Source organism: Alligator mississippiensis, chromosome 11 (assembly GCF_030867095.1).
Source record: "Alligator mississippiensis isolate rAllMis1 chromosome 11, rAllMis1, whole genome shotgun sequence".
Taxonomy (NCBI): Eukaryota; Metazoa; Chordata; order Crocodylia; family Alligatoridae; genus Alligator; species Alligator mississippiensis.
This window is the reverse complement of record NC_081834.1, coordinates 819,646-845,097: the sequence shown is the minus strand read 5'-3', so window position 1 is coordinate 845,097 and position 25,452 is coordinate 819,646. Positions and strand designations below refer to the sequence as shown.

At 64.6% G+C, this 25,452-nt stretch overlaps 4 protein-coding genes across 6 annotated transcripts; all 4 read left to right on the top strand.

The window, feature by feature from the left end:
* The first annotated feature begins 5 nt into the window (after positions 1–5).
* NGRN (neugrin, neurite outgrowth associated) lies at positions 6–1,147 on the top strand. Its single transcript, XM_059714474.1, has 3 exons — positions 6–242; positions 316–426; positions 521–1,147. Exons 1-3 carry the CDS (start codon positions 103–105, stop codon positions 1,083–1,085), a joined length of 816 nt encoding a protein of 271 aa, XP_059570457.1. The 5' UTR covers positions 6–102; the 3' UTR covers positions 1,086–1,147.
* Positions 1,046–2,066, top strand: HDDC3 (HD domain containing 3). The gene is made up of 4 exons (XM_059714475.1): positions 1,046–1,130; positions 1,274–1,425; positions 1,511–1,566; positions 1,636–2,066. Exons 2-4 carry the CDS (start codon positions 1,314–1,316, stop codon positions 2,005–2,007), a joined length of 540 nt encoding a protein of 179 aa, XP_059570458.1. The 5' UTR covers positions 1,046–1,130; positions 1,274–1,313; the 3' UTR covers positions 2,008–2,066.
* A 98-nt stretch (positions 2,067–2,164) lies between these two features.
* VPS33B (VPS33B late endosome and lysosome associated) lies at positions 2,165–13,537 on the top strand. Its single transcript, XM_059714473.1, has 23 exons — positions 2,165–2,357; positions 2,517–2,597; positions 2,731–2,792; positions 3,116–3,165; positions 3,464–3,531; positions 3,784–3,829; positions 4,145–4,239; positions 4,711–4,815; positions 5,346–5,442; positions 5,642–5,719; positions 6,372–6,445; positions 6,969–7,055; positions 7,224–7,314; positions 7,501–7,575; positions 7,941–8,005; positions 8,085–8,139; positions 8,213–8,259; positions 8,652–8,784; positions 9,141–9,214; positions 10,063–10,164; positions 10,444–10,519; positions 10,596–10,712; positions 13,069–13,537. The coding sequence occupies exons 1-23, from the start codon at positions 2,262–2,264 to the stop codon at positions 13,146–13,148; spliced, it is 1,854 nt and encodes a 617-aa protein (XP_059570456.1). The 5' UTR covers positions 2,165–2,261; the 3' UTR covers positions 13,149–13,537.
* Positions 13,538–14,124: 587 nt separating this feature from the next.
* LOC102563535 (protein regulator of cytokinesis 1) lies at positions 14,125–25,392 on the top strand. 3 transcript variants are annotated; one of them, XM_059714471.1, is made up of 14 exons: positions 14,125–14,232; positions 15,690–15,822; positions 18,692–18,814; positions 19,194–19,424; positions 19,510–19,680; positions 19,885–20,034; positions 20,250–20,397; positions 20,491–20,627; positions 20,837–20,932; positions 21,128–21,274; positions 21,874–21,975; positions 22,286–22,396; positions 22,931–23,119; positions 24,624–25,392. In XM_059714471.1, exons 1-14 carry the CDS (start codon positions 14,186–14,188, stop codon positions 24,699–24,701), a joined length of 1,863 nt encoding a protein of 620 aa, XP_059570454.1. In that variant the 5' UTR covers positions 14,125–14,185; the 3' UTR covers positions 24,702–25,392. The 3 variants fall into 3 exon arrangements, with proteins under 3 accessions (XP_059570454.1, XP_059570455.1, XP_059570453.1); XM_059714472.1 differs by having other exon boundaries at positions 21,874–21,984; positions 22,931–23,042; XM_059714470.1 differs by having other exon boundaries at positions 21,874–21,984.
* Positions 25,393–25,452: the final 60 nt, after the last annotated feature.

The following is a 25,452-nucleotide window of genomic DNA, read 5'->3' as shown; positions in this document are numbered from 1 at the left end:
GGGCCTGCTCCGCTCCCCCCGCCCCCGCGGCGACCGGCACGTGCGGGCCCCGCCGGTAGCCCCGCCCCGGCTCCGCTCAGCCCACGTGAGCGGGCGGCGGGCATGGCCGTGCTGCTGCTCCGCCGAGCGCTCCGCGCTGCCGGCCCCGGGACTCGCCTGCTGGGGCGGGGGGCGGCCGCGGGGCCCGGCGGGGGCGAGGACGAGGACGAGGACGAGCTCGAGTCGCTGCGGGAGGCGGAGAGGTGCCGGGCCGGGCCGGGCCGGGGAGGGGCCGGGCGGGGCGGAGGTCCCGGCTCACGGCGCCGTGTCCCGCAGGGCGCTGCAGCGGCAGCGCGTGGCCATCCGGATGCAGCGGCTGCGGCGGGAGATGGAGCCGAGGGTGGTCCCCGAGCGCCTGCTCACCTGGCAGGCCATAACGCAGATGCGGTGAGCGCGGCGGGCCGGGCCGGGCCGGGCCGGGCGGGGCGGGGCGGGGCTCGGGCCGCCGCTGACTGGGCTACGCCCCGTCCCCCCCCGGCAGGTTCCTGTGGCGGGAGCTGCGGGACGAGTGGCCGGTGTCGCGGCTGGCCGAGGGCTTCGGCGTGTCGGAGGACGCGGTGCGGCGCGTGCTGCGCAGCAAGTTCTCGCCCTCGCCGCGGTGCCGGGACAAGCAGGACGCCCGGGCGCTGAGCCGCCTGTGCCCCGCCGCCAGCCCGGAGCGCGGGGCCCCCGCCCCGGCCCGCGCCCTGCCGCCGCCGCCCGCCCCGCGCTCCGCCCTGCCCGCGCCCCTCGGCCCCGCCGCGCCCGCCCCGCGGCACAGCCCGCCGCACGCGCGCCCCCCAAGGGGCCGCCCTGCCACGCCGCCCGCCGCCGGCTGCCCACGGCCCGAGCCGGAGCCGGAGCCGGCCGCGGAGGCGTGGGACGCCGAGGAGGCGTGGGGCGCGGGCCGGGAGCGCGGCGCCCAGGTGGTGCAGCGGGGCCGCGACTTCTTCGACAGCCGCGGGACCTTCCTCTACCGCATCCCGGGCGACGGGCCCGCGGACACCCCCGAGCCGGAGCCGGAGCCGGGGCCGGGCGGCGCGGACTGCTCCCCTTGCAGGAAATAAGGGCCGAGTCGCGGGGAGAAGCGGTCGGTCCGTGTTGATTAAAGTGTGCGTGTGCAGAGCGAGAGCGGCGGTCCGTGCGCTCCCTCCGGCGCGGCGCGGGGTGGCGCGGGGCAGGGGCGGGTGGCGCCGCGCGGGGCCGGGGCCTGGGCCTGGGCCCGGTTGTCACATCTCGCTGCCATTACCCACAGTGCCCCGCGCGGGGGGGGCGGGGCGCGGCGCGGCGGCGCCATGGACACGGACGCGGGGCGGCTGCTGGAGGCGGCGGACTTCGCGGCGCGGAAACACGCGGGGCAGCGGCGCAAGGACCCCGAGGGCACCCCCTACATCAACCACCCCCTCGGTGCGCCCCCCCCCGCCCCCCCTCACTCCTCCCCGCCCCACGCGGGGCCGGGCGGCGCGTGACCCTTTGTCCCCGCGTGTCCCAGGCGTGGCGCGGATCCTGTCCCACGAGGCGGGCGTCACCGACATCGTGCTGCTGCAGGTAACCCCCCCCGCCCCGCGTGGGCTGCCCCCGCCCGCGGGCTGATCCCCCCCCCCCCGCCCCGCGCAGGCGGCGCTGCTGCACGACACGCTGGAGGACACGGACACGACGGCGGCGGAGCTGGAGCGGCGCTTCGGGGCCGAGGTGCGGCGCCTGGTGCAGGAGGTGTCGGACGACAAGGCGCTGCCGCGGGCCGAGCGCAAGCGGCTGCAGGTGGAGCGGGCCCCGCGCTGCTCCGCGCCCGCCGCGCTGCTGCAGCTGGCCGACAAGCTGTACAACCTGCGCGACCTGCAGCGCGCCACGCCGGCCGGCTGGTCGGAGCAGCGCGTGCACGAGTACTTCGCGTGGGCGGCGCAGGTGGTGCGCGGCCTGCGGGGCACCCACGCGGCGCTGGAGGACGAGCTGCGGCGGCTCTTCGAGGCGCGCGGGCTGCAAGAGTGAGGCCGGCGGGGTCCCTCCGCCCGCCCGCCCGCCCGCGACAATAAAGGCCGTGAATGCCGCGTGCGTGTGCGTGTGCGTGGGGCTGCGGGCGGAACGCCGCGAGCGGGGGGCACGCGCCTCGCCGGGCCCTCCTTGGCGCCGGAACAGGAAGTAGCGCTCGCGGCCGCTTCCGCACGCCGCCGGTTGCCGTGGCAGCGGGCACTTCCGGTCCGCCGGGAGCCTAGGCCCGGCGCGTCGGTTCCGCCGGTGCCGCCATGGCCTCCCCCGGCCGCCGCGACGCGCCCGAGCCGCCCGACTTCGCCGTGCTCAAGCGCCTGGCGCGGGACCAGCTCGTCTACCTGCTGGAGCAGGTGGGCGCCCGGGCGGGGGCGGCTCTACTTCCAGGGCCAGAAACGTGGCGGGGCGGTGACATGCGGGTGCGCGGCCCCTCGCTGCGCGGGCACGAGAAGACGGTCTGGGAAAGCCGGTGTCACCCGCACCCCCGTGCCCGTCCCCTCCCCCCCCCGCAGCTGCCGGGCAGGAAGGACCTCTTCATCGACGCGGACCTGATGAGCCCCCTGGACCGCATCGCCAACGTCTCCCTGCTCAAGGTAGCGCCCGCCCGCCTCCCCGCAGCCTGGCTCCCGGGCTGGGGCTGCGGCCTAGCACCCCCTGCCCCAGCCCCGAGAGCCGGCGCGGGGCCCTGGCGCCTCCCGTGACGCTCGGCCCCGCTCGCACCCGCAGCAGCACGAGGTGGACAAGCTGTACAAGGTGGAGAACAAGCCGGTCGTCAGCACCAGCGACCAGTGAGTCCTTCCTGGCCCGGCCCGGCCCGGCCCGGCCCCCCGTGGCGGGGGCGCAGCCGGCCCTGCCCTCGCAGAACGGCTCTGCCCGGGCGGCCCCAGCCGTGGCGTGGTCCCTGCTGGACGGCTGCCGGGCCGTGGGCTGGTGGCGGCCCCGGGAGCTGAGGTGCAGGAGGTCCTGGGCTGAGGGTGGGCCTGGGGACGACTAGCGGAGGAGCCACGGGAGCTGGCCTGTGGGCTCCTCCCGTCCTCGGCCCCGGGAGCCGGGCAAGGGTCTGGGAGCGCTGGGGTGCTCCCTTCGCCAGCCCGCGTCTGTCCCGCTCCAGGTTGTGCTTCTTGGTCCGGCCGCGGATCAGGAACGTGAAGTACGTCGCAGGTGAGCGGGGGATGCTGCTGCGGGGTCAGCCGAGCCGCCAGGGCTTCGCGGGAGTGAGCCCAGTGCTTGGGACTCGCTGGTACCAGTCAGTCCCAGGAGCGGGTGCTGGTTTCTGGGGACTGCTGGGATCTCGGGGCCAGGTCCTGCCTTCGTGCCCAGCCGTCTGCTTGCCCGACTGGCTGGCGCGTGCTGGGCTCAGGCAGCCCTGGGGCCCTTGCCGCGGTCTGCCCAGTGCATGCCTTGGTTGGACCCCACGGGATTCCCGAGGCTCTGGTTCACCTGGGTCTCGTGTCTGCAGACGTTGTCCATGCAGACAAGGCGGCGGGCAGGAGCCGGAAGTACAAGATTATCTTCAGCCCCCAGAAGGTCAGTGCCTCAGTCCCTTACACCCAGGTCAGGCCCCCGCTGCAGCCTTCCTGGTTCTTCGCCCTCAGCCCCAGCTCCCCCACGGGTCACAGTTCCTGGGGTTTTGGCCAGAGCCAAAGGCCACAGTGCCCAGGAGTGAGCTGCTACAGCCCAGGAAAAGCTTTGCTTGAGGGAGCCTTCGCTGTCCCCCGTGTGGGCACTGAGGCTGGGGGAGGTGCCGCGTCTGGGCAGTGACCAGCCCCTCTTCTGCAGTTTTACGTGTGTGAGATGGTGCTGGAGGAGGAGGGAATCTATGGAGGTGAGTGAGAAGGGGAGGGTGTCGGGGGTGCTGGGCCCTAACAGGTCTCTGTCCAGCCTGTTCCCTGTGGCTGGCGTGGGGATGGGCGCTCGGTGAGCCAAGCCCCTGGGCTGGTCACCTAGTGTTGGGATCCCCCAGCAGCCTGGGTCCAGGCCTGGGCAGGGGCAGCGAATTCCCATGAGGCTGGAGGAGGGCGCGTGGCCCCTGCTCGATGGGGGGCGATGGGCACTCCTACCCCTGCTCTGGTAATGGGGAGGGGCAAAGGCCTTACGAGACCAAAGCCTGCTCACCCTGGCTCTCTGCCGCCTGCCCCAGACGTGACCTGTGACGAGTGGTCCTTCTACCTGCTGCCTCTGGACGACGACCTTATCAGCATGGAGCTGCCCGAGTTCTTCCGGGACTACTTCCTGGTCAGTAGCACATGGCTGCAGGGGACTCGTCCCGCGGGCTTGCAGCAGGGTCAGCGCAAGGGCAGCTGCGTCTGGGGCACAGTTGGAGCAGAGAGCCCTAGCCCACAGTGTGAGCCAGCCCTGGCGTCTACAGGCAGCTCTGCCATTGCTTGCCAGCCCCCCAACCTGCTCTGCCCTTTTTGGCCCCCCCTAAGCTGGGCTCAGTGGTGTCGGTGCCAAGCTGCACATCCCCTGCAAGTACCATGCTCTGCCTGTAGTTTACAGTGCCAGCCTGTTGCTGCTCTCAGCCCAGATCCCTCCCTGAGCTCTGCAGTGGCCCCTTGAGATGTGGGGAGGTCCCTGCATTCCTGCAGGAGCCCCAGTAGCTGGGCCATGCCCCTCCCCCCCGGGCCAGTGTCCTACCTCAACCAAGACCAGACAGACTCTTTCCTGCTCTGCCCCAGGATGACTTGCAGTCTCTTGTCCTTGCAGGAGGGAGACCATCGCTGGATCAACACCGTGGCTCGAGCCCTGCAGCTGTTGAGCTCCCTCTATGGGCCTTTTGCCAAGACCTACGGCATTGGCCGCTGCGCCAAGGTACTGCCCGCCCTGGCCCAGATGAGCTCCCTGTACTCCCAGCTCACAGGTGTCTGCCAGGGGCAGGTGCTAAGTCCCGCTGCGCTGCGGAGCCTTACAGGAGCTCATGGAAAAGGAAAGGAACTGCCTGGTTTCAGCCCCCATGCAGGGATCCTGGAGAGGGGCAGGGCTGACTACCTGGCACCTCCATGGGAGGCGCTGGTTGCTTCCCAGTGCAGCGACACATTTGCAGGAGCGCAGGCAGCCTCCTGTCGAGTTGGAGGAGCCTGGACAGCCCTAGCACCAGCTCTGTTGGGGTTGTTGTGAGGGACCCTTTGTATCCAGCTGCCCACGTCTGCAGATTTCCAGGCTCATTGCGCTTTTCTCGCTGAGAAGCTGCCCCAGGCCAGGTCCTGCAGCCCAGGGCTGCTGATCTGCTCTCAGCGCCCTTCAGCATGTGGAACCCTGTTTCAGGGCTGGGTGGGTCCTGTGGCAGAGACCATCTGGGGCTGGCGCCCTGCAGGCCCTGATGCTGGGTCGTTTGCCCACAGATGGCCTACGAATTGTGGCGAGAGCTGGAGGAGGAAGTTGAGGGCGACAGCCAGGCCAGGCGGCCCGAGATTGGCCATATCTTCTTTGTGGACAGAGGTGGGGTGTTGTCCTGGCGTGGGACCAGCCCTGCCCTAGGCATCAGCTCCAGAGCCGGGGCACTGCACTCCCCCATGGCTGGGGAGGAGCTGGCTTTTGGGGGTGGGGAAGGGGGCAGTTGCTGGGGGGCAACAGAGCTTAGGGGGGCCCATGGGTGCTGGGCAGGGAGGCACAGCCTGTGGCTTGCGGCTCATTGCAGATATGGACTACGTCACGGCGCTCTGCTCCCAGGTGGTGTACGAGGGGCTGGTGGACGACACGTTCCGCATCAAGTGCGGTAGGTCTGGGGATTGCGCATGGGAGGGGGCCACTGCTCCCACACGCCCTCCTCTGCCCCTGCTTGGGGGCAAGGCCTGGGCAGGCTCCTACCTGGGGCTGTGGGAGGCTGGCAGCCCCAGGGGCATGGCTGGCAGCAGTCTCGGGGTGTGGCTACAGCAGGCACGTTGAGCTATGGCTGGGCAAGTCCTTCTCTTTCCGGCTGCCCTGGGACTTGCTAGTGCAAAGTGGGGCCTGGCTTTGTCTGGGCCTTGTCCAGCTCTTGTGCTTTTCTGGTACTGCCAGGCACGTGGGCCCAGGGCCCAGCCAGGGAGCAGCAGCTCCACCTTGCCCGAGCTCCAGGCGCTCCGAGAGTGCAGTCCTGCACCTGCGAGTGCGAATCCATGCCCCAGTGTTCATCCTGCAGGCCGAGGGGTGATTACTGGTGGTTATATTTAAAAAAAATAAATTCTATGTATATATATGTATATGAGTACCTGCATCCGCTATCGTAAATTTTCCGTGACACTCTCAAACTGAATTAAGAAACCCATGCTCCAGTAACTCTGTGGCTACTGGAGCTGCCCGGCCCTGGGTCGAGGGAATCTTGGGGCCGGGCAGTTCCAGTAGAAGGTGTGCGCCCCAGATGGTGACTCTTTGCATGGCTCTCGCAGGGAGCGTGGACTTCGGGCCAGACATTACCTCTGGTGACAGGAGCATCAAGCTGCTGCTCAACGCACAGGACAAGGTGACCCTACGCCTATGCCTGAGCTCACCCAACCCTGCCCCTGCCTGCCTGGGCCCAGTGGCTTTCATGGGCTTTGCCTCTGCAGGGCCTGGGCAGTAGAAACCTGACCTGGGGCTGGGGGGCCTGATGGGTGGAGCAGGGCTCAGTGCTGCCTGGGGTGCATGGCTTCGCTACAGCAGGGGTTGATTCTGATGTGGCATCAGAGAAGCAGGGCCTCTGCTCCACCCTGTTCTCACAGCCTTCCCCCTGCAGGGTCCTGGGACCTTCCCCAGGCAGGGCCTAGCCATGCTTGGCTGGTCTTGCCCCTGTGTCCCGGTGCCCATAGTGGGAGGCTCCCCTGGCTGTGGGTGTTGCTGGGGCAGTGCCATGCAGAGCTGGCCACGGACCAGTGGTGGGAGTGTCCCAGCATGGTACTGATGCGTGTGGGCTGGACCACACAGAGCCACCCCCAAAGCCATGTGTCGTGCGGGCTCTGCTGGGCCTCGGCAGTGGCCTGACCCCACTTGGGCTGCTCCTGCCACAGGTGTTTGCTGAGATCCGCAATGAGCACTTCACCAACGTCTTTGGCTTCCTGAGCCAGAAAGCACGAAACCTGCAGGCACAGTACGACGTAAGTGCCACCCGGGGCTGGCCTGGCACCTCCCCATAGCGCATGGCACTATGCAGGGCTGGCACACTGCACCCTCAGTCTGCTGGCCGGCCACTCTGTCTGGAAGCGCCCTACTGATGATATGGCGCTGGAGCTGAGGGCCAGGGCTCAGACACTGTCTCCTTGCAGCGACGGCGCGGGATGGACATCAAGCAGATGAAGAACTTTGTCTCCCAAGAGCTGAAGGGGTTGAAGCAGGAGCACCGCCTGCTGAGCCTGCGTAGGTGCCTGCCCTGCCCCGCCGCGGGGTGGAGGTGGAGAGCTCTCAGACCCAGGCAGTGCTGGCTGCAGTGGACATGGGGCAGTGCCCGAGGAGGGAGCAGCATGTGCTGCTGGAGGGAGAAGGGAGAGTGCTGGCTGGGAGGGCTTCTCTGCCTGGGCCCACTCTGCTCTCTGGGCTGTGTAGACATCGGCGCCTGCGAGTCCATTATGAAGAAGAAAACCAAGCAGGATTTCCAGGAGCTGATCAAGACCGAGCACTGTGAGTCTGGTGCTCCCGGCAGGTGGCTATGCACCGCCACTCCTGATTCCTCACTTCCTCTGCCCTGGTGCCCTCAGCCTCACTGCCTCCATGTGACAGCAGTGCCTGGCCTCCATTCCAGACCGTGGGGGCAACAGGAGCAGAGAGGTGGCAGTGCTTTGGGGTCGGGGAGCCCCCAAGCAGACCCAAGCCCAGTCCTGCGCCAGCTGGGGGGAGGTGAACAGGCCGCCAGGGCACCGAGAGGGAAAGGCAGCAGGGGTGGGGAGCAGGAAACAGCCTTGACTCCCAGCAGCTCCCCCGCCTCGGCTTTGTGCAGCACTGCTGCGGGCAGGGCTCTGCAGGGATGACTTTCCCTTACCCTGCAGCCCTCCTGGAGGGTTTTGACATCCGTGAGAGCGCCAGCTTCATCGAGGAGCACATAGACCGGCAGGTGAGTGTGGGGGGAACCTGTGGGGTGGGGCAGGGCAGGCTGTACGGCAACATCTGCTCATGCCCCCCACCCTGCGCAGGTGTCCCCCATTGAGAGTCTGCGCCTGATGTGCCTCCTGTCCATAACTGAGAATGGTGAGTGATGTGTGGGGCTGGGGTCAGGGCTGGGGCCATCCATTCAGTTCCTGCATGTGTTATGCTCCCTTAGGTCTGATCCCGAAGGACTACCGCTCCCTGAAAACCCAGTACCTGCAGGTGAGCCTGGGGGAGAAGGGGCTGGGAGTGGTGTCCAGGGGCGGGGGCCTGTAGGTGCGTACAGGGAGCCTGTAGGCAGCCGGAGCAGCGGAGCCTGTTCCTGCCCTTCATATCCTCCCTCTCCCCATACGCTCTTGTCTCTGCTGCTGCTCCTGGGTTCCACCTGGGGTGTCAGCTGGCTCCCTCTCTGGGTGCTGGACCTGTCTCCCCCACATTCACCCCAGGACTGAGCCCAACATGTGTCCTGCCCCTTCTGGAGTGCTGGCTCCGCCTGTCACTGAACAGGCTCCCAGGGCTGCCATGTGCAAGGCCTGCACAGCCACATGGCAACCAGCAGTGTCTGAGCAGGGCTTGGCTCATGTCCCCTCCTGTCCTGACCCTGCTGCCCCCAGAGCTATGGGCCCGAGCACCTGCTGACCTTCCATAACCTCAAGCGCATTGGGCTTCTGACCGAGCAGTCCCCCGGAGAGACCTTCACTGCTGTGGAGAGCAAAGTCAGCAGGCTGGTGACTGACCGGGCTGCAGGTAAGGGGCGCTTCTCCCACAGCACCCTTGGGGGGGCCCTGCCTGAAAGGACCCAGCTTCTGAGCTGGGGGCAGGGGTCCTGAGGCCTGGTGAACCACCACAGCTCCTGCTGTGCTCCTGCCTCACTGGGGAGCTACCTGGGACTGCTGGGACTCGGGGAGGATGTGGGGAATGGGGGGAGCCACTCTGCTCTTGTCCAGGGCCACTAGTCTCCCAGGGGCCCCATTCTGCAGCTGTGCTGTGGGTGCACTTGCTGTAGCTGCAGCGGCTCAGCTGGGAGGCTGCAGCCAGGGGCATTTGCCAGTAGTGGTTCTTCAGGCGCCAGGCTTTGAACCCTGCCATGCCTTGTTTTCCAGGAAAACTCACAGATGCGTTTAATTCTCTGGCCAGGAAGAGCAACTTCCGAGGCATAAGCAAGAAGCTGGGCTTGGTACGTCCTCTCGGGAGCTGCGGCCCCTGCCCCTGGCACAGTCTAGTGGGAACAGACATGGTGTGCCCAAGGAGTCTGAAAGCAGGGCCAGGTGGCACCTTAGAGACCGGCTGGTTCAGAGAGGCAGGAGCTGTCCAGGGCTGGGCTGAAAGAACCAAGGGGTGTTGCATGGCAGGGAAGGGGGTGGGGGGACACTGCTGAGAGGTGAAAGTGGGCTGACTGGATCACTCAGGCTGTTGTACCTGGACAGACCTCAGCAGGTAAGAATGTGTAGAGGTTGTCAAGCCCCTGTCAGCTGGGGGTGGGGGAGAGTTGAGTGCAGTGGGTGAATGCTGCTGACTCTGAATGCCCAGGCTGCCCTGTCTGTGCCCTGCGCTGGCTGCCTGGGTCACAGGAGGCAAACCAGAGTGTCCTGGGTAGGGTGGTGCTTGGTCCCTTCCTTCCTCTCCAAACCGGGTGGGGCCCATGAAGCCACGTTACACCCTGGGCTCCGTCTGGAGGGATGCACAGTGGAAGGGGTGCCTGGACATGCTGCTGCCCAGGATGGGCTTGGCTTTCTGTCAGCTGTTAAGTCATTTGGGGCTCAGTACTCGTCCCAGGGGCCTGCACTTCAGGGTGCTGCTCTCCTCATGCACCACTGATGGTTGAAAGCAGCAGCACGGGGTTTGGCCAGGCCCTGGTGGAGCTGGCACCCACAGCATGAGGGTGGGGGCAAGTGTTTGAAGCACCAGGACCTTGCTGCCTGGACCACTGGGAGTAGGCAGGTATTGTGGGTGTGTGTACTCAGAGGCTGCCCAGAGGCACGGTGCCTGCTCTGGGAGGGTGACACATTTGTCCCATCCCTGCAGATCCCCCGTGTGGATGGCGAATACAACCTGAAGATGCCCCGGGATATGGCTTACGTCTTCAGTGGGGCCTACGTCCCTCTGAGCTGCAAAATCATTGAGCAGGTGAGGGAGCCCGTGTCCTCCAGAGGGGTCTGGCCTCCTGAGCAGCCAGCCTTGATCAAGAGCTGCTGCCACGGTGTCCTTGTGGGTCCAGACCACCACTGCCCTACAGGTGTCCTGGTTGCTTCGGTCGCACGTGCCTGTGCCTGAGCCCAAGAACCTAGGCTGGGAGCACTTGCCCTCTGTGCTGCCTCCGCTTCCCAGTGGTGGTGGCTTGTCTGTTCAGCCTGGATGGAGCCGGCAAGGTGGCCAGTTCATGTGCTGCTGTTCTCCCCTTCTCAGGTGCTGGAGCGCAGGAGCTGGCTGGGCCTGGAGGAGGTGGTGCGCCTGCTGAATGGCAATGAGTTTGCCGTTACAGGTAACTCCTGCTCCTAGGGCTGAGGAGCTGGGCGGGAGCTGGAGGACCTCTCCACCTCACCCTCTGCTCCTTCCAGACCCGGCGGTGGAGGACAATCCCACCTGGGAGTCCCAGCGCGTCATCCTGGTCGTCTTCCTGGGAGGCTGCACCTTCTCTGAGATCTCTGCGCTGCGGTTCCTGGGAAAGGAGAAAGGTATCAGCCAAGCTGGGTGCTGGGGCCTTGGGCGCAGAGATGGACTAGGGGTGGGAGCACAAGGCGCCCAACGGGGGGGGCCTACAGCAAAAAGCTGAGCATAGGCCTGGCAGGGCAGTGCACAGTTGCCATGCTCACTGGGGCTGACTGAACCTGGACCCCTGCAGTTGCAGAGACTGTCCCAGACTGCCCCTTAGCAAGGGGTGAGGCCAAGGACCCAGCCCTCCCTCCCAGTGACTAGTCATAGTCATGGAGAAGTGAGGCTGGAAGGGAGCTCCAGAGATCACGTTTAGTCCAACCCCTTGCCTGAGGCACAATCAGCCCTGTCCAAACCAGCCCAGACCACTTCATCATCTGAACGCTATGTAAGACCACCCTCAACCCTGACACAACACAGACGTTGCACCAATCCTGCCCCAGGCAAAGCAGGGGGACTGCGCCAGCCAACGTCCTGCTTCTGTGAAATGTCAACATACGCGCAAGAGATCTTGGGTAGAGGCCATGCCCCCAGCTGCAGAGGAAGGCAAAAATCCACTGCCTCGCTGTTCTCAGCAAAGAAGTTTTCCAAATATCCAGTCTAAATTTAGTCTGCGGCAAGTTCAAGCCATTGTTCCTCATCCTCGTCTCTGCAGCAAGAGGGAAAACATGCTTTTCCTCTTCTCTACAGCAGCCCTTCGAGTATTCATAGGCTGCTCTCATGGCCCCTTGTCAGCACCTTTTCTGCAAGCTGAACATGCCCAGCAGCCTCCCCTCATATGACTTGCTTTCCCAGCCCTTCATCACAAGTGTTGCATTCTCTGTGCTTGTGTAAAATTCTGGCTCCATGTTTTAAAAGTATCCAGATGAGGCCTGACTAGTGCCAAGTAGAGAGGCACAGTCACCTCCCGTGTCTTGCTCCTCATGTTTCTGTTGATGCAGCCAAAACTGCCTTGGCCTCTTCATAGTTTTGTAGTAGGTCAGGTCAGAAGGGGCCTGAGCAGATCATCAAGTCCGACCCCTGCCAAGGCAGGAAAGAGCACTGGGGTCAAACGACCCCGGCTAGGTGTTCATCTAACCTCCTCTTGAAGACCCCCAGGGTAGGAGCCAGCACCACTTCTCTTGGAAGTTGGTTCCAGATCCTAGCTGCCCTGACAGTGAAGTAGTGTCTCCTGATATCTAGTGTGAATCTACCCTCGGGCAGCTTGTGACCGGTATTCCTTGTCACTCCTGGTAGTGCTCGGGGGAACAGGGACTCCCCCAATGTCTGCTAGTCCCCTGACTAGTTTGTAAATGGCCACCAGGTCCCCTCTCAGCCTTCTCTTGTGGAGGCTGAACAGGTTCAGGTCCCGTCACCTCTCCTCGTAGGGCCTGCCCTGCTGCCCCCGGATCATGCAGGTGGCCTCCTCTGGACCCTCTCCATGCTGTCCACATCCCTCCTGAAGTGCGGCGCCCAGACCTGGACGCAGTACTCCACCAGTGCTGCGTAGAGGGGGAGGATCACCTCCTTGGCCCTGCTCATGATGCATCTGTGGATGCACGACAAGGTGCGGTTGGCCTTCCTGACCGCATCCCCACACTGTCGGCCCATGTTCATCGTGGCACCAGTAATGACCCCAAGATCCTTCTCTGCCTCTGTACTGACGAGAAGGGAGTCCCCAGCCTGTAGATCTGCTGCTGGTTCTTCCTCCCCAGGTGCAGCACCTTGCACTTGTCAGCATTGAAACCCATCCTGTTCTCATCCGCCCACCCCTGTGACCTGTCCAGGTCTGATTGCAGCCTATTCCTCCCTTCTAGCATGCCCACATTCCCCCCACATCTTAGTGTCGTCTGTGAATTTGAACAGGGTGCTTTCTACCCCCTCGCCCAAGTCACTGATGAAGATGTTGAACAACACGGGCCTGAGGACCGAGCCCTGGGGGACCCCACTGCCCACAGCCCTCCTGGTCGAAAATGACCTGTCCACCAATGGCTGTATCGCACTGCAGACTCCTGTCGAGTCTGTGCTCTGCCAGGACCCCCAGGTCCTTTTCCACAGAGCTGCCATCCGGCCGGGTGTCCCCTGCATTTGTATTGGTGTTTTTGGTTATTCCTCTGGGGTTGCAGCCCCTTGCACCTGTCTGCACTGAAATTCATCCTGTGTCTTGGGGGCTGGGAGGAGTTTCCAAGCCCACAGCAAACACTGCCCTGCCTCTGCTTGGGGGTGTTGAGCACGGGTGGGGGCCTGCTGCTTCCCCCTGGGAGGAGGGTCCAAGCCGTGGCTGGGGCAGCGCTGGGACGCACGCGTGCAGGTAACTCGGCCCTGCCTCAGCAGTGGTGCGGCGGCCACCCCGCTGCCCCATGGCCTCACTCACGTTCCTCCTGCACTCGGGTTTTGCAGGGTTCAGGTTCATATTCCTGACGACGGCGATCACCAGCAGCGCCCGCATGATGGAGGCCATGACCGAGACCAAGGCGTGAGGGCCAAGCTGCCCAAGCCAGCCGGGACGCTCTCCATTGGGATTGCTTTCTGCTTGGGCTTGGACCTGGTGCTGCTGGCATGGGGCCGAGCCCACTGCAAGGGGCCTCCACGGGCGGCAGAGCTGGGCTGGGACGGACACTGGAAGAGTGGACACTCGTTGGGGTGGGAGAGGGGTACGTGGTGCAGGAGCCCACCCGTGTCTGCTGTGGGCCAGCACGCTTGGGCCGTGGCGCTGGCCTGCCCGCCCTGCATCCACCCTCCCCTGGCGTGGGGGTGCTGCAGGGACGTGCTCCCCTCCCCTCCCCTCCCCTCCCGCGTGGCTGCAGCGCTGGGGCATCGCCCCCAGCCCGGGGCACGGACCCCACCAATGAAGGAGGTGCTGGCCCTGGCCCCGAGTGCGGGTGTTGCTTGCAGGGGCCGAGCAGGGTCGGGGGGAGGGCTGGCACGGCGGAGTCAGGGACCCTTATTGGGGGGGTCTGCATGGATTGGGTGGGGGAGGGGGGCTGTCCTGATTTGGGGGCCAGGAGGGTGGAGGAGGGTGTCCTGCGTGGGGCTGTGCACGGGGGGGCAGCAGTGGGGGTCCGGCGGGCCGGGCCTGGGTCTGTTCCTCTGGTGCGGGGGTCAGAGGGGGGGTGTCAAGCCAAGGGGGCCCCATCCTGGGGGGGCGGAGGGGGGTTGCCGCGCATGCGCCTCGGGGTCCTGGCGGTGGCCGCGCCCGGCCCAGGGTGCGGCTGAGACCTATTGCGCACGCGCCATCTCGGCCCCTAGCGAGCGGTGACGCGTAGGTCACGTGGTATTATCAGCGCCGGCCCGTCCTCCGCGTGGGGCGGAGCCCTACTACCCCACCCGGAAGCGCCGCCCTCTGATTGGGTACAAGCAGGGCCGCGACGGCAGCTGGGAAGGGACAGGCCGGAAGACGTTCTCGCGCAGGGGGCGGCGTGACGTCACCCGCGCCAGCCAATAAGCGGTCGGCGGAGGGGAGTTTGAATCTGCGGGGCAGCGGGCGGTCGCCATAGGGACGCGGCGGGCGGGCGGGATGGACGGACGGGCGGCACCGGGCCCGCGCGGCGCCATGAGGAAGAGGTGAGCGCGGGGGCCCCGGGGCCCTGCCCCGTCCCGTCCCGTCCCGGGGGCCGGTGCGGTGCGTTGCTGCGCACCAGGCCAGTTTGCTGCGCAGCAAAGCGTAACGTAGGCGCGGTTCGGGCGCCGCGGATTAGTCCCGTCACGTACAAGCGAGTCTAGCAGCACAGCAGTACAGTCCTGCGCTGGGCGCACGTGTAGACGGCGCCGCTGGGATTGTCTTAGTTCGGTTCAGCGGGCGGGGCGGGGCGGGGCGGCTGGCACGGGTCGGATACAGGGGCCAGGGCACAGGCCCCGTCCCTCCACCCCGTCTCGCGCGCGCCTGTGTCGGGGCGCCGGCCCGGGCCATGCTCTGGCCCGAGGACGAGCAGACCCCGCCCGCGGCTCCGGCCGCCAGTCGGACGAGCCCGAGCCCGAGCCCTCGCCGGGCTGCGCCGTGTCCAGGGGCGGGCGGCGGAGCCGGCGCAGACACGGGGGTGGCAGGACCCTCCACCCGCCCCGTGCCCTGCCGCCAAGGAGCCAGCGTGCTCCCGCGCGCCGGGGGCTGCAGCCGCGTCCTGGCGATCACTCCTCGCTGGGACCCTGCCGGACAGGTGCCTGCCGTGGTCCCGGCGCGTCGCTCCCGCCCGGGCGCTGGGGGCGATCCCGCCGGGGCTGGACGCCGAGGGTTTGCTGGGGCTGACGGTTGTGGTGCCCGAGCCCGGCTGGCAGGCTTCGCGTCTGCCTCCAGGAGCCTGGCCAGGAGGAGAGCTTGCTCCTGGTGATGAGTCAGGCCGGGGAAACTTGGCACAAGCAGAAAACCGCCTGTTGGCAGCGTGAGCGGCGACGAGGGGATGAGTTAGCAGGGCGGTAGGGGAGAGCGGCGCGCCGGGACGCGAGTAGTCGGTCCGTCCGTCCGTGGCGTGGGCCCTAGTGAAGGAAGAGGGCAGCTGTCCGTGGTGCGCAGCAGATGCTGCTCAGTGAATGTTTCCCCTGCGTGAGCGCACAGGGACACGTGCGCGGCTCCTCGAACGAGGAGCGCGGGCCAGGAAGAGCTGGGCTACCTGCGGGAGACTTAGCCACGTTTGCCCGGGTGTGAATCACTTGAGCGGGCTGGCAGGACGCTGGTTTCCCGTCAGGGGATTATAAACGCTGCGCGAGCTTGACGGTCCCGCAGGACGGGGCCCTGGCACAACATCAGTGTCCTCGAGAGAGGGAACCCGAATGTCGGGTCCCGCAGCCAGCGGCCACTCGCGCCTGCCGCGGGCCCCAGGCGGGACCATGGGGAAGTCGGCCAAGGTTTTGATTGAAGCGCCAGTGTCGAATGAGGCTGCAGGGCTGGGTCCTGCCCACGGAGCCGCATCGCCTGGAAAACCCTCCCTCTGGGCTTGGCTTCCTCAGCAAGGTCTGGTGGCTCTTGGATGAACTCCTTTGAGCCCCATATGCCCCCCGGCAGTAACCGCTGTCCCTCCATCCCTCAGCGAGGTGCTGGCGGCGGAGTCTGTGGCATGTCTGAACAGCGCCCTGGGCAAACTGCGGGATATCTGGGAGGAGATCGGGATCCCTGAGGAGCAGCGACTGCAGCGAACAGATGTGGTGAAGAAGCACGTCAAGGTGAGTTCCGTCCCGAGCTCCCCCTGCTCTGAGCCAAGGAGCGAATGTGAGGCACGTCCAGCCCAGCTGGGCCCAAAGGGCAAGGGCAGGCCCGGGTAGGGACGCAGGCCAGCCAAATTGCTGGCGTCCCTGCCTGTCCCCCTTGGCAGGGTGGAAGCCCCTTGCCATTGAGCCCCCACCTCTGCCCTGGGCGCCGTTGCCTGTTTCCAGCCAGGCGGGCACTGACCGCTGCACCCCTGCTATGCGGTGACCGATCAACACCTGTCTGGGGGCGCTGGGCATCCAGCTCCAGCTGCTGTTTGGGCAGGACCCGGCGGGCCGTCTGCCCCGGTCGCTCTTGTTGAGCACCAGGCACCCTGCAGCAGGGCCTCGTGCGGAGCCCGGTGCTCTGCACCAAGCTGCGTGCCTTGGCTGAGAGTGTCTGGCTCTTCCCGGCATTAGTCCTTGCATGTGCAGTTCTTCCTGAAGCTGTCTGCCCCTCGCCGGTGAGTGCAGGGCTGGATGAATGGATGCTGCCCGGGGCCTCCCGCACTGCCAGGACGGGTCAGAGTCTGCTCTTGGCTCTCTGCTCCTCTGTCCTTTCCTGCCTCGTCTCCTGCGGGCCGTGGCACCTTCTACACCGTCCTGCCCTGGCCCGGCTCAGGGGAGCACGGATTCTCGCTGCTCTGCCCCCTGTCCTGCTCCACGGCGTCCCATGGTACAAATACCATCCCACCCTGCGGGCCAGTCCCTTGCGGTGACGTGTCCAGACTGGCAGAGTCCTGTTCCTGAGCCCTCCAAGAGCAGGGCACACGGGTAGGGCTGCCCCCAGCCAGAGCAGAGCACAACAGGGGTACCTGGGGACGAGCAGCCCTGAGGGGAGAGTTGGCCTGGCCAGGTTGTGGGGCTTCATGCTGTGGTGTTGGTGCAGCCTAGACCCTCCCTTGGCCAGGGCCCTGCTGAGCTCACAGGCCCCAGCCTCTGTCCTAGGTGCCTCGTTGCCCCTGGCCACAACCTGCAGCCTCGTTCACGCTCCCCTGGTGCCTGTGGTGCCAGACTATGGCTGTCCTGGGCAGGGCAAGCAGGAACGCTGGCATTTGGTGCTGCATCACTAGGGCCCGGGCCTCAGGTGATCGTAACAGTTCTGCCCGCCTGCTCCCCCGTGTCGACTCCAGGCTGTGCTGTAGACGCTCAGCTCTGCCCAAGCCTGCTTGTCTGTTCTGGCCTTTCCTGGTCTGTTCCCCACGGGGACTCCTGGGCTGCGAGCTGTCCTCCTCCAACTGCTGGACGTGTTCAAATCAGCAGGTCCAGATGCTCTCCACCCCAGGGTGCTGAGGGAGCTAGCAGGGGTTATTGCAGGGCCCTTGGCACTGCTTTACGAGTGCTCGTGGTGCTCGGGCCAGGTGCCAGATGATTGGAAGGTAGCCAATGTGGTCCCCATCTTTAAGAAAGGGAGGAGGGAGGACCCGGGCAACTACAGGCCCGTCAGTCTTACCTCAATCCTGGGGAAACTCTTTGAGAAGATCATCAAGGAGCACATCTGTGATGGGCCGGCATCGAGGATGATGCTCAAGGGCAACCAGCGTGTTTTCATTAAGGGCAGGTCATGTCAGGCCAACCTGATTGCCTTTTACGATCAGGTCACAAAAGCATTGGATGCAGGTGACGCCGTGGATGTAGTCTTTCTGGACTTCAGCAAGGCTTTTGACACTGTCTCTCACCCCATCCTCCTTAAAAAACTAGGCGACTGTGGCATCGATGCCTACACAGTCAGAAGAATTGCAAATTGGCTGAAGGGTCGTACTCAGAGGGTGGTGGTGGACGGGTCATATTCGACCTGGGGAGAAGTGGGCAGCGGAGTTCCCCAGGGCTCGGTCCTTGGGCCAGCACTGTTCAATTTCTTTATCAGCAATTTGGACAATGAGGTGAAAAGCAACCTGTTTAAATTTGCTGATGATACCAAAATTTGGGGTGAGGTGGGCACGCTAGGAGGGAGGGAAAGACTGTAGCAAGACCTGAATAGGTTGCAAGGGTGGGCTAACAAAAACAGGGTGCGTTTCAGTACGGACAAGTGCAGGGTGCTGCACTTAGGCAGTAGTAACCGGCAGCACACGTATAAGATGGGAAACTCCCTTCTTGAGAGCACGGAGGCAGAAAGGGATCTTGGAGTCATCATTGACTCCAAGATGAACATGGGCTGACAATGCGAGGTCACGGTCAGTAGGGCTAACCAGACCCTATCGTGCATCCACAGGTGCATCTCAAGTAGGGCCAAGGAGGTGATCCTCCCCCTCTACGCAACATTGGTCAGGCTGCAGCTGGAGTGCTGTGTCCAGTTCTGAGCACCCCACTTCCAGAGGGATGTGGACAACATTGAGAGGGTCCAGAGGAGGCCACCCGCATGGTCCGGGGACAGCAGGGCAGACTCTACAGTGAGAGGCTACGGGACCTGAACATGTTCAGCTTTCTCAAGAGAAGGCTGAGGGGGGACCTGGTGACCATCTATAAACTCCCTAGGAGGGACCAGAAGTGTTTGGGGGAGACCTTGTTTCCCCCAGCGCCCCCCGGGATAACAAGGAATAATGGCCACAAGTTGTTGGAGAGTAGGCTTAGATTAGACATCTGTAGGAACTACTTCCCAGTCAGGGCGGCTAGGATCTGGAACTAACTTCCAAGGGAAGTGGTGCTGGCTCCTACCCTGGGGGGCTTTAAGAAGCGGCTCGATGCCTACCTGGCTGGGGTCGCTTGAGCCCAGTTTTCCTCCTGCCCAGGCAGGGGGTCAGACCTGAAGATCTACAAGGTCCCTTCCGACCCGACTTCTATGATTCTATGAACTGCCCACGCTTTCCCAGCAGTCCCCCAGGCGCCACTAATTGGAGCTTTCCTGCAGGGGCTGCTGGACATGATGATAGCCGAGGAGGAGGACCTAAAGGAGCGCCTGCTCAAGAGCATCGCCTCATGTCGCAAGGAGCTGGACACCCTGTGCCAGGAGCTCCACTTAGATCCTTTCGAGGCAAGTCCCAGCGCGGGCGTCCTTGTTTTCTCCCACCCAGGTCGCAACAGCCTGCTCCCAGCTTGGCCTGGCCCCGGGTCCTCTGGTGGGGCCCTGCTTGCGAGAGAAGCTGGCTGGCTCCTCCCCACTGGTGCACCTGATGGGGCCTGTAAGCCCCCGGAAGTGCAGAGCCCTGGGCTTTGTGGCAGCCTCCTGCCATGCTGAGTGGGATGGGCAAGCTCATGCTGCAGACCTTGACTCTCACAGCTAGGCTGTGACCCAGGGGGCCCGTGGCTGCCATGGGCTGGACCAATCAGCCTAGCGCTGCTGGGCTGAGGCACACCTGCTACTTTGGGGGGTGGTGTCTGTTTGGACCACTGCTGACAGCCTGTCCCCTCAGGAGGAGGAGAGCACCATCCTGCAACTAGAGAGGGACCTGCGCACCCGTGTGGAAGTGATGGCAAAGCAGAAGCGGGAGAGAAAGCAAGAGCTGAAAGCCCTGCAGGATCGAGACCGGGATCTGTGTGACCTCCTTTGCACCCGCCCGTACAGCATTGACAGCAGCGCCGTACCCAGCCTGGAGGAGCTCGATGGCTTCCGGCGCCACCTGGCCACGCTGACGACCGAGAAGGTCCGAGGGGGTGGGGTGTGGGCGTGTGCATGGGCACAAGCTCTGCGTGGTGCTGCCGGCTTCTAACCCTGCCTCCCTCCTGCAGGAGCGCCGGCGAGAGGAGTTTGTGCACACCAAGCGGCAGATCATCAAGTGCATGGAAGAGCTGGAGCATGTCCCCGACACCAGCTTCGAGCAGGATGTGGTGTGTGAGGACGAGGAAGCCTTCTGCCTCTCCACCGAGAACATTGCTGCGCTCAAGGAGCTGCTCCAGCAGGTAGGGGCCCCGGGCCTGAGCTGCCCGGGCCGGGGCTTTGCCTGAAAACACTGAAGCTCCTGGGCAGGACTTGCTATGTGGAGGTTTGAAGGGCCTGGTGGGGGCTTTGCCCAGGGCCCCCCCTCAGGGGCTCTGCGGAGGGTGGAGCAGGACCCGGCAATGCCTGCTGGGAGCAGTGTGCTGACCGCTGCCTCCCCACTGCAGCTGGAAGCCCGGCAGGCACTTAACGAGGCGGTGTGCGCAGAGCTGCGTTCCCGAATCCTGGAGCTGTGGGACCGCCTGCAGGTTCCAGCTGAGGAGAGGGATGCTGTGGCCCCACACATGACTGGGTCCCGCGCCAGGACCAGGAGAGAGGTAAGGAAGCCTGCCTGCCTTTGGGAGAGGGCAGGCTGCCTGGTCCTGGTAGCGCAGGCAGGGGGGAGGACCCAGCACTCCATCCTGTAGCTCTTGTGCAGGAGCCTGCAGCCGCTGAGAGCTGTTAGTCCCTGGAGCGCAGGCTGCTCCTCATACCCTGTCCTCTGGCCATGTCCCTGGACCCTGAGCCTGTGTGTGGTCTGCTCCCTCCCCAGCTGCAGCTGGAAGTGGACCGCCTGGAGGAGCTGAAGCTGCAGAACATGAAGGTGGTGATCGAGGCGATCCGCGTGGAGCTGGCAGCCTACTGGGACAAGTGCTTCTACAGCCCAGCCCAGCGGGAGGGTTTTGCCCCCTATTATGATGGTGCGTTGGGACCGGGGGATTGGAGCCTGGTGTGCTGTGGGGGTTCCTGCTTGCAGCCGGCCTGGCCTTGTAACCCCGCTGTCGTCTTCCTAGAGGACTACACGGAGACCCTGCTGCAGCTCCACGACGCTGAGGTGGGGAGGCTGAAGCACTACTACGAGACGCACAGGGAGCTCTTTGAGGCCGTCCAGAAGTGGGAGGAAAACTGGAGACTCTTCCTGGAGCTGGAGGTATTGACCCTGTGGGGAGCAAGTCTGTGCTACACATGGCACATCGAGCATCCGGCTGCAAGGGCTGGGACTGCAGTAGTCCAGGCCAGCAATATCCCAGTTCATGGGCCTGGGGTGGGGTAGTCTCCTCTTGCTGCACTCTGGCATGGGGGGTCCTAGCGTGCTGGGGTGGGCCTGGACTACCTTGTAACTGGGCTCTTGCACCTCAGAGAAAAGCAAGCGACCCGAGCCGCTTTGCCAACCGTGGGGGGAACCTCCTAAAGGAAGAGAAGCAGCGGGCCAAGCTGCAGAAGACCCTCCCCAAGGTGAGCGAGGCTCTGGGTTGGGGGTGCCTGGGCCCCCCAAGCAGGCAGGTGCCCGCCCTCCTGCCCTGGGTGCCGGGGAGCTGGGGTTGGGGTGGGGGAAGGGTCATGGGTCTTGCACGGGGTCTTGGGGGTCATGCTGTCAGCAGGGACAGACTTGACCCACCCCTTGATGCCCCTTCCTGCATTCTGGCCCAGCTGGAGGAGGAGCTGCGCGTGCGCATTGAGGGCTGGGAGCATGAGAACCAGGAGGCTTTTCTGGTGAGCGGGCAGCAGTTCATGGAGTACGTGGCAGAGCAGTGGCAACTCTTCCGCCTGGAGAAGGAGAAGGAGAAACAGGAGCGCGTGAGTGCGGGGCTGAGCGGCAATGGCAGCAGGGTGGGCTCAGATATGATGAGGTACCCCTGCCCTCAGTCTGGTGCACCCCTTCCCTACCATGTGTCCTGGGCTGGCATGTGTGGCACGGTACCTGTCTGATGCTGGCACTGCTGCGGTGCTGTACAAGTGTTGTGCGAAGCCTGTCCGGGGAGAGGTTGTCACACTATTTAGGTGGGATCCCTCCTGTCTCTGGCAAATGGGCCTGAGCACATGTGAGGAGCTGCCCTTATGCCCTGCCTGCAGCTGCTCAACAACTGCAAGTGCTATGGTGCAGCTCTGTGCCAAGGGGTAGGGGCCAATGGCATCCCACACGCTCTGGACAGGCTGGGTTCTGACAGCAGGGCCCTCGTGTGCCCTCGGCAGTCCTGGTTTGTGGGGGGTCCACTGGCTCTGCGCTCTCCTCCCAATGCTGCCTGCTGGGCACAGCTGTATGCACAGCCCTGGGCACTGCCGCCCTGTGCTGCCATGTGTCTGGCATAAAGTAGCTGGGACCAGTTCCCTGCCTGTGGCACTTGGGCTGGGCCATCCCTTGCCCAGTCCTGTCTGTAAGCATCTCTCCTGTACAGCAACTGAAGAAGAGCCGGCAGATCGAGGAAGAGATGTTGTATGGCGCTGTGCCCAAGACACCTGCCAAGCGCCGTGTGCTGGGGCCTCACACGCCTGGCAAAGTAAGGAAGGTAATTGCATGCTCCCCCTACATCACAGCCGGTGCAGGGGTTCGGGCTTCCTGGACCCACAGGTGTTGGGATTAGCCAGTGCCCCTGAGCTGAAGGCGGCGGCACTGCAGGCTCAGTGGTAGCGGTGTGGGCCGTCGTCTTGTAGCAGTAGCTTGTCTGCTGCCTACTACAGCTCTGCCCTGACCTGGCTCTGCCCTCCAGCAGCTTCTTTGCTGCAGCCTCCTGTGTTGGGCTGCGTGGTTGGGCTCTGGCCCACTGTCTTGTGCCCACATCTTGTGTCAACCTTGTGCTCTCCCCTCAGCTCAATGCCACCTCGGTCTCCAGTGCCACTCCCAACAGCACGATACGTTCAGGCTTTGGCACAGTGCTCTGCCATTCCCCGGTGTCCCGGCTGCCGCCTTCCGCGGGCAAAGTGAGTATGCACGGTGTTCTGCCTTGTGGGGCCCCTTGGCAGGCACGCAGCCTCCCAGCCACTCGTAGGGCAGGGGGAGTGCAAGACCTGAGGGTGGGAACAGCTCCTCAGCTACTCTACCCTGGCATGCACCACCAATGTGCAGCTGCCCGGGCCTGACCCCCAGCGCTGCCACTAGGCGTTGTTCCGAGCCAGCACCTGCAGGTTTGCCAGGCACATGTCCAAGTGCCCTGCTGCCTGTGGGAGTGCAGCCTGCACTGGGACACTCAGGCCTTGCCTGCTGCACTCCTGGGCCACTGTAGTGCTTTGGGGTGAGCTTGTCTGGCTCAGCACAGTGGAGGCTGCTGAGCTCTGCCTACGTTTGCCCTTGAGCTGGGCTGATGCTGGAAGGCCAGTGAGTGGCTGGGCTCCAGCACAATGGGTCAGAACTCTGGCCTGGGACCAGGGTGGGGAGTGGGAATGGAGATGAAGCCAACTCTGCAGGACCTACCAGGCTGTTTGTCAGTCCTCCCTAACTGTGCTTGTCTGTTGCAGCTTGGCCAGTCTGCTCGGCACCCTGGCCACGTAGCCGCCAAGCCCCCGCGCCCCGGCCTCAAGGAGCGCAACAAGGAGAACGTGCTGCAGCTGCATGGCCCCGGGCTGAGCGGTGGGTGCACCCCCACGGCCCCTGCCCAACGTAACTACAGCATTAACTCTGTTGCCAGCACCTATTCCGAATTTGCGGTAATTTACCTCTTCTCAACACTCTGGGCAGCATGTGGTGCCAGACCCTGCACTGCCCTGCCTTGCAGCGCACCTCTGGGCCCAGCCTGGGCCAACTCCTGCGCAGACCAGAGCCTGGGGACATGTGTTTGGTGCTGGCTCCAAGTCCAGTGAAATCATGACCAACACCTCTGCCTTGGGCCTGGTTTTTGGGGAGGGACCCAGCTGGCCCCTTGCCGCTCCCCTCAGCACTGGGGCACAGAACGATTTGCTAACCTCATACTAACCAACCCACCAGCCCCAGGCAGCAGGGCAGGCATCTCCCTGCAGTGCAGGGGAGTGGAGGCAGCCTCATGTCCGGGGGTTGTGAGGTGTCTGAGGGAACAAACCAGGTCCCTTGCAGCTCAGTCCCACTGTGGCCGCCTTCCCGAGCCCTAGTGCTCTGGGCAGGGGGTGACACAGGCCTGAGTTGTCCCTTTAGGGTTGGGGTCTGCAGCACCACTTTCCTGGTGCCCAATTCCCAAGGTGGCGGGCAGTCAGAACCATCTCTGCACCACTCCCTGCACAGCTAGGCACGGAGATGCTCTAGGAGCCTGTGCCTCCAACAGGCTACTGGGTGGCTGGGCACGAAAGCTCTGGTTCAGAGCCTTGCTGGCTCCCCCTTTTCCACCCCCATGGTGCCAGCTGCAGGGAGGAGAGCGAGTAGCTTGAGCCTTCTTGCATCCCCCTGGCTGAGTCCTGGATGGGCTGCTGCATGTCCTTGCTGCTGACTTTGCTTCTGGAAGAGCCCCAGGGCATGCACTTGAGCTCTAGGTTAATGCCCCTGCTGTCTGCCCAGTGCTTGGGGTTGCCAGCCTGAGCCTCAGGCAGCCTCTCCAACCCCAGGCTTCCCTGGGACCCTGTGTGAAAGACCTTGGGAGGCCTGTGGCTGTGGCCAGGCTCTGCCTCGCCTCAGTGTGGCAGGGGTGGGAAAGTCCCTGCTCTAGCTCCACAGGCCAGGGCTGGGGCCAGGGAGGAAGGAGCACAGCAGAGGCCCTGTGTCCCTGGACTGACTACATGGTCAGAACAAGCCTCTCTTCCAGCCAGAGAGAGGGGCTGGCACTTTGGCTCACTGCCCGTGGCAGGCTAGGCATTCAGCTCTGCAGGCCAGAGCAGGACCCCAGTGGTGGCTAGCTGGGAGGGGTGATGTGCCCACCCAGGACATGCCCCATGCCAGTGAACTGGGGCTGAGATCATCTGCAGGAATGGAGGAAGCGAGCTGCTGCCGGAGGGAGGCAGCTCGTGCAAAAGATGGGGCCTTCCTTTCCCAGCTGGCTTGGTGCCAGCTGAGGCCAAGGGTTTTAGGAGCAGTCAGCCCTGAGGTGGAGCATCCATGACTACCCCACCCTCGCCTGCCCTGGCCTGGCCTGGCCTGGCGGAGTAGAGCTTTACTGCTTAGCTTCTTAGCCTATGGCACGGCCATGGCCCATGCTCATGGCCCCAGCGCCCTGGTCCACCATGTCACTGGCCTCTTTCTCTTTTGCAGCGCGAGCTCTCAAAGGCCTCCAGGTCTGACACCAGCTCCCACATCCTGAACTCCACCACCACCAACCTGCACTGCTGAGGCACGGCTGCCTGGCCTGGCCCCAGCGCTGCCACCAGCCGCTGTTCCCAGAGCCACCGCGTGCACCTGTCTCAGCCGCTGCCCATCCGCTGGAGCCAGGTGGGCCCTGCCCCAGGCCTGACTTCAGCCTGGTCCCCTGGTGCTTCTCTGCTCTTCTTGCCTAGAGTCGGGATCCTTTTGTTTTTATGATTAAACGTTTGCTTTCCTGCCCCAGCCCTGCTGCCGCCTCTGCACTGGCTCAGCCTGGTGGCAGGCAGCCCCCAGCAGTGGACTAGGGCAACACCCAGGTGCAGGGCTCAGGCAGGAGCAGGAGCTGGGTGAGGAGTGGGGGCTTCGGGCACCACTGGAAGGGAAGCGGCGCTCCCTCTGCCCCAGCTACTGCCCCTGCCACCCTCGGCACCGCTGCACCTCCCGGTGCCTGTAAATACTAGCCCTGGCCCTCTGGGCGGGGTGCACCGTGTTAGCACTACAGCTTTGCTTGGTTATTTATTCCCTGCTGCCTGGGCCCAAGCCGCTGGGGGGGAGGGCTCCTGCTGCACCTCTGTTTGTCTGTGGGGAAGCCGTGGGGCGCGTGGGGGGGACTTGTTTTAACCTCTGCTGACTGACCTGCCTCCCCGTTCGCCTCGGATGCCAGAGGGGAAGCGGGCTCTGTACCGGGACGAAGAATACACAAATAAACGATAAAACGGGATGCGTGTCTGGTAGTGCTGTGCGCGCCCTAGGCTGCTCCACGCAAGGTGCTGTTCGTGGC

Excerpts from the sequence above, each read along its gene's own strand:
- NGRN (XM_059714474.1), top strand. The coding sequence starts at position 103 with ATGGCCGTGCTGCTGCTCCGCCGAGCGCTCCGCGCTGCCGGCCCCGGG. Across the intron at positions 243-315 it reads TCGCTGCGGGAGGCGGAGAG|GGCGCTGCAGCGGCAGCGCG; the intron begins GTGCCGGGCCGG and ends CGTGTCCCGCAG. Across the intron at positions 427-520 it reads CAGGCCATAACGCAGATGCG|GTTCCTGTGGCGGGAGCTGC; the intron begins GTGAGCGCGGCG and ends CCCCCCCGGCAG.
- HDDC3 (XM_059714475.1), top strand. The coding sequence starts at position 1,314 with ATGGACACGGACGCGGGGCGGCTGCTGGAGGCGGCGGACTTCGCGGCG. Across the intron at positions 1,426-1,510 it reads CTACATCAACCACCCCCTCG|GCGTGGCGCGGATCCTGTCC; the intron begins GTGCGCCCCCCC and ends CGCGTGTCCCAG. Across the intron at positions 1,567-1,635 it reads CCGACATCGTGCTGCTGCAG|GCGGCGCTGCTGCACGACAC; the intron begins GTAACCCCCCCC and ends CGCCCCGCGCAG.
- VPS33B (XM_059714473.1), top strand. The coding sequence starts at position 2,262 with ATGGCCTCCCCCGGCCGCCGCGACGCGCCCGAGCCGCCCGACTTCGCC. Across the intron at positions 3,830-4,144 it reads GGAGGAGGGAATCTATGGAG|ACGTGACCTGTGACGAGTGG; the intron begins GTGAGTGAGAAG and ends CGCCTGCCCCAG. Across the intron at positions 7,576-7,940 it reads GCTGATCAAGACCGAGCACT|CCCTCCTGGAGGGTTTTGAC; the intron begins GTGAGTCTGGTG and ends CTTACCCTGCAG.
- LOC102563535 (XM_059714470.1), top strand. The coding sequence starts at position 14,186 with ATGGACGGACGGGCGGCACCGGGCCCGCGCGGCGCCATGAGGAAGAG. Across the intron at positions 20,035-20,249 it reads GCGCCAGGACCAGGAGAGAG|CTGCAGCTGGAAGTGGACCG; the intron begins GTAAGGAAGCCT and ends CTCCCTCCCCAG. Across the intron at positions 21,275-21,873 it reads AGAAGGAGAAACAGGAGCGC|CAACTGAAGAAGAGCCGGCA; the intron begins GTGAGTGCGGGG and ends TCTCCTGTACAG.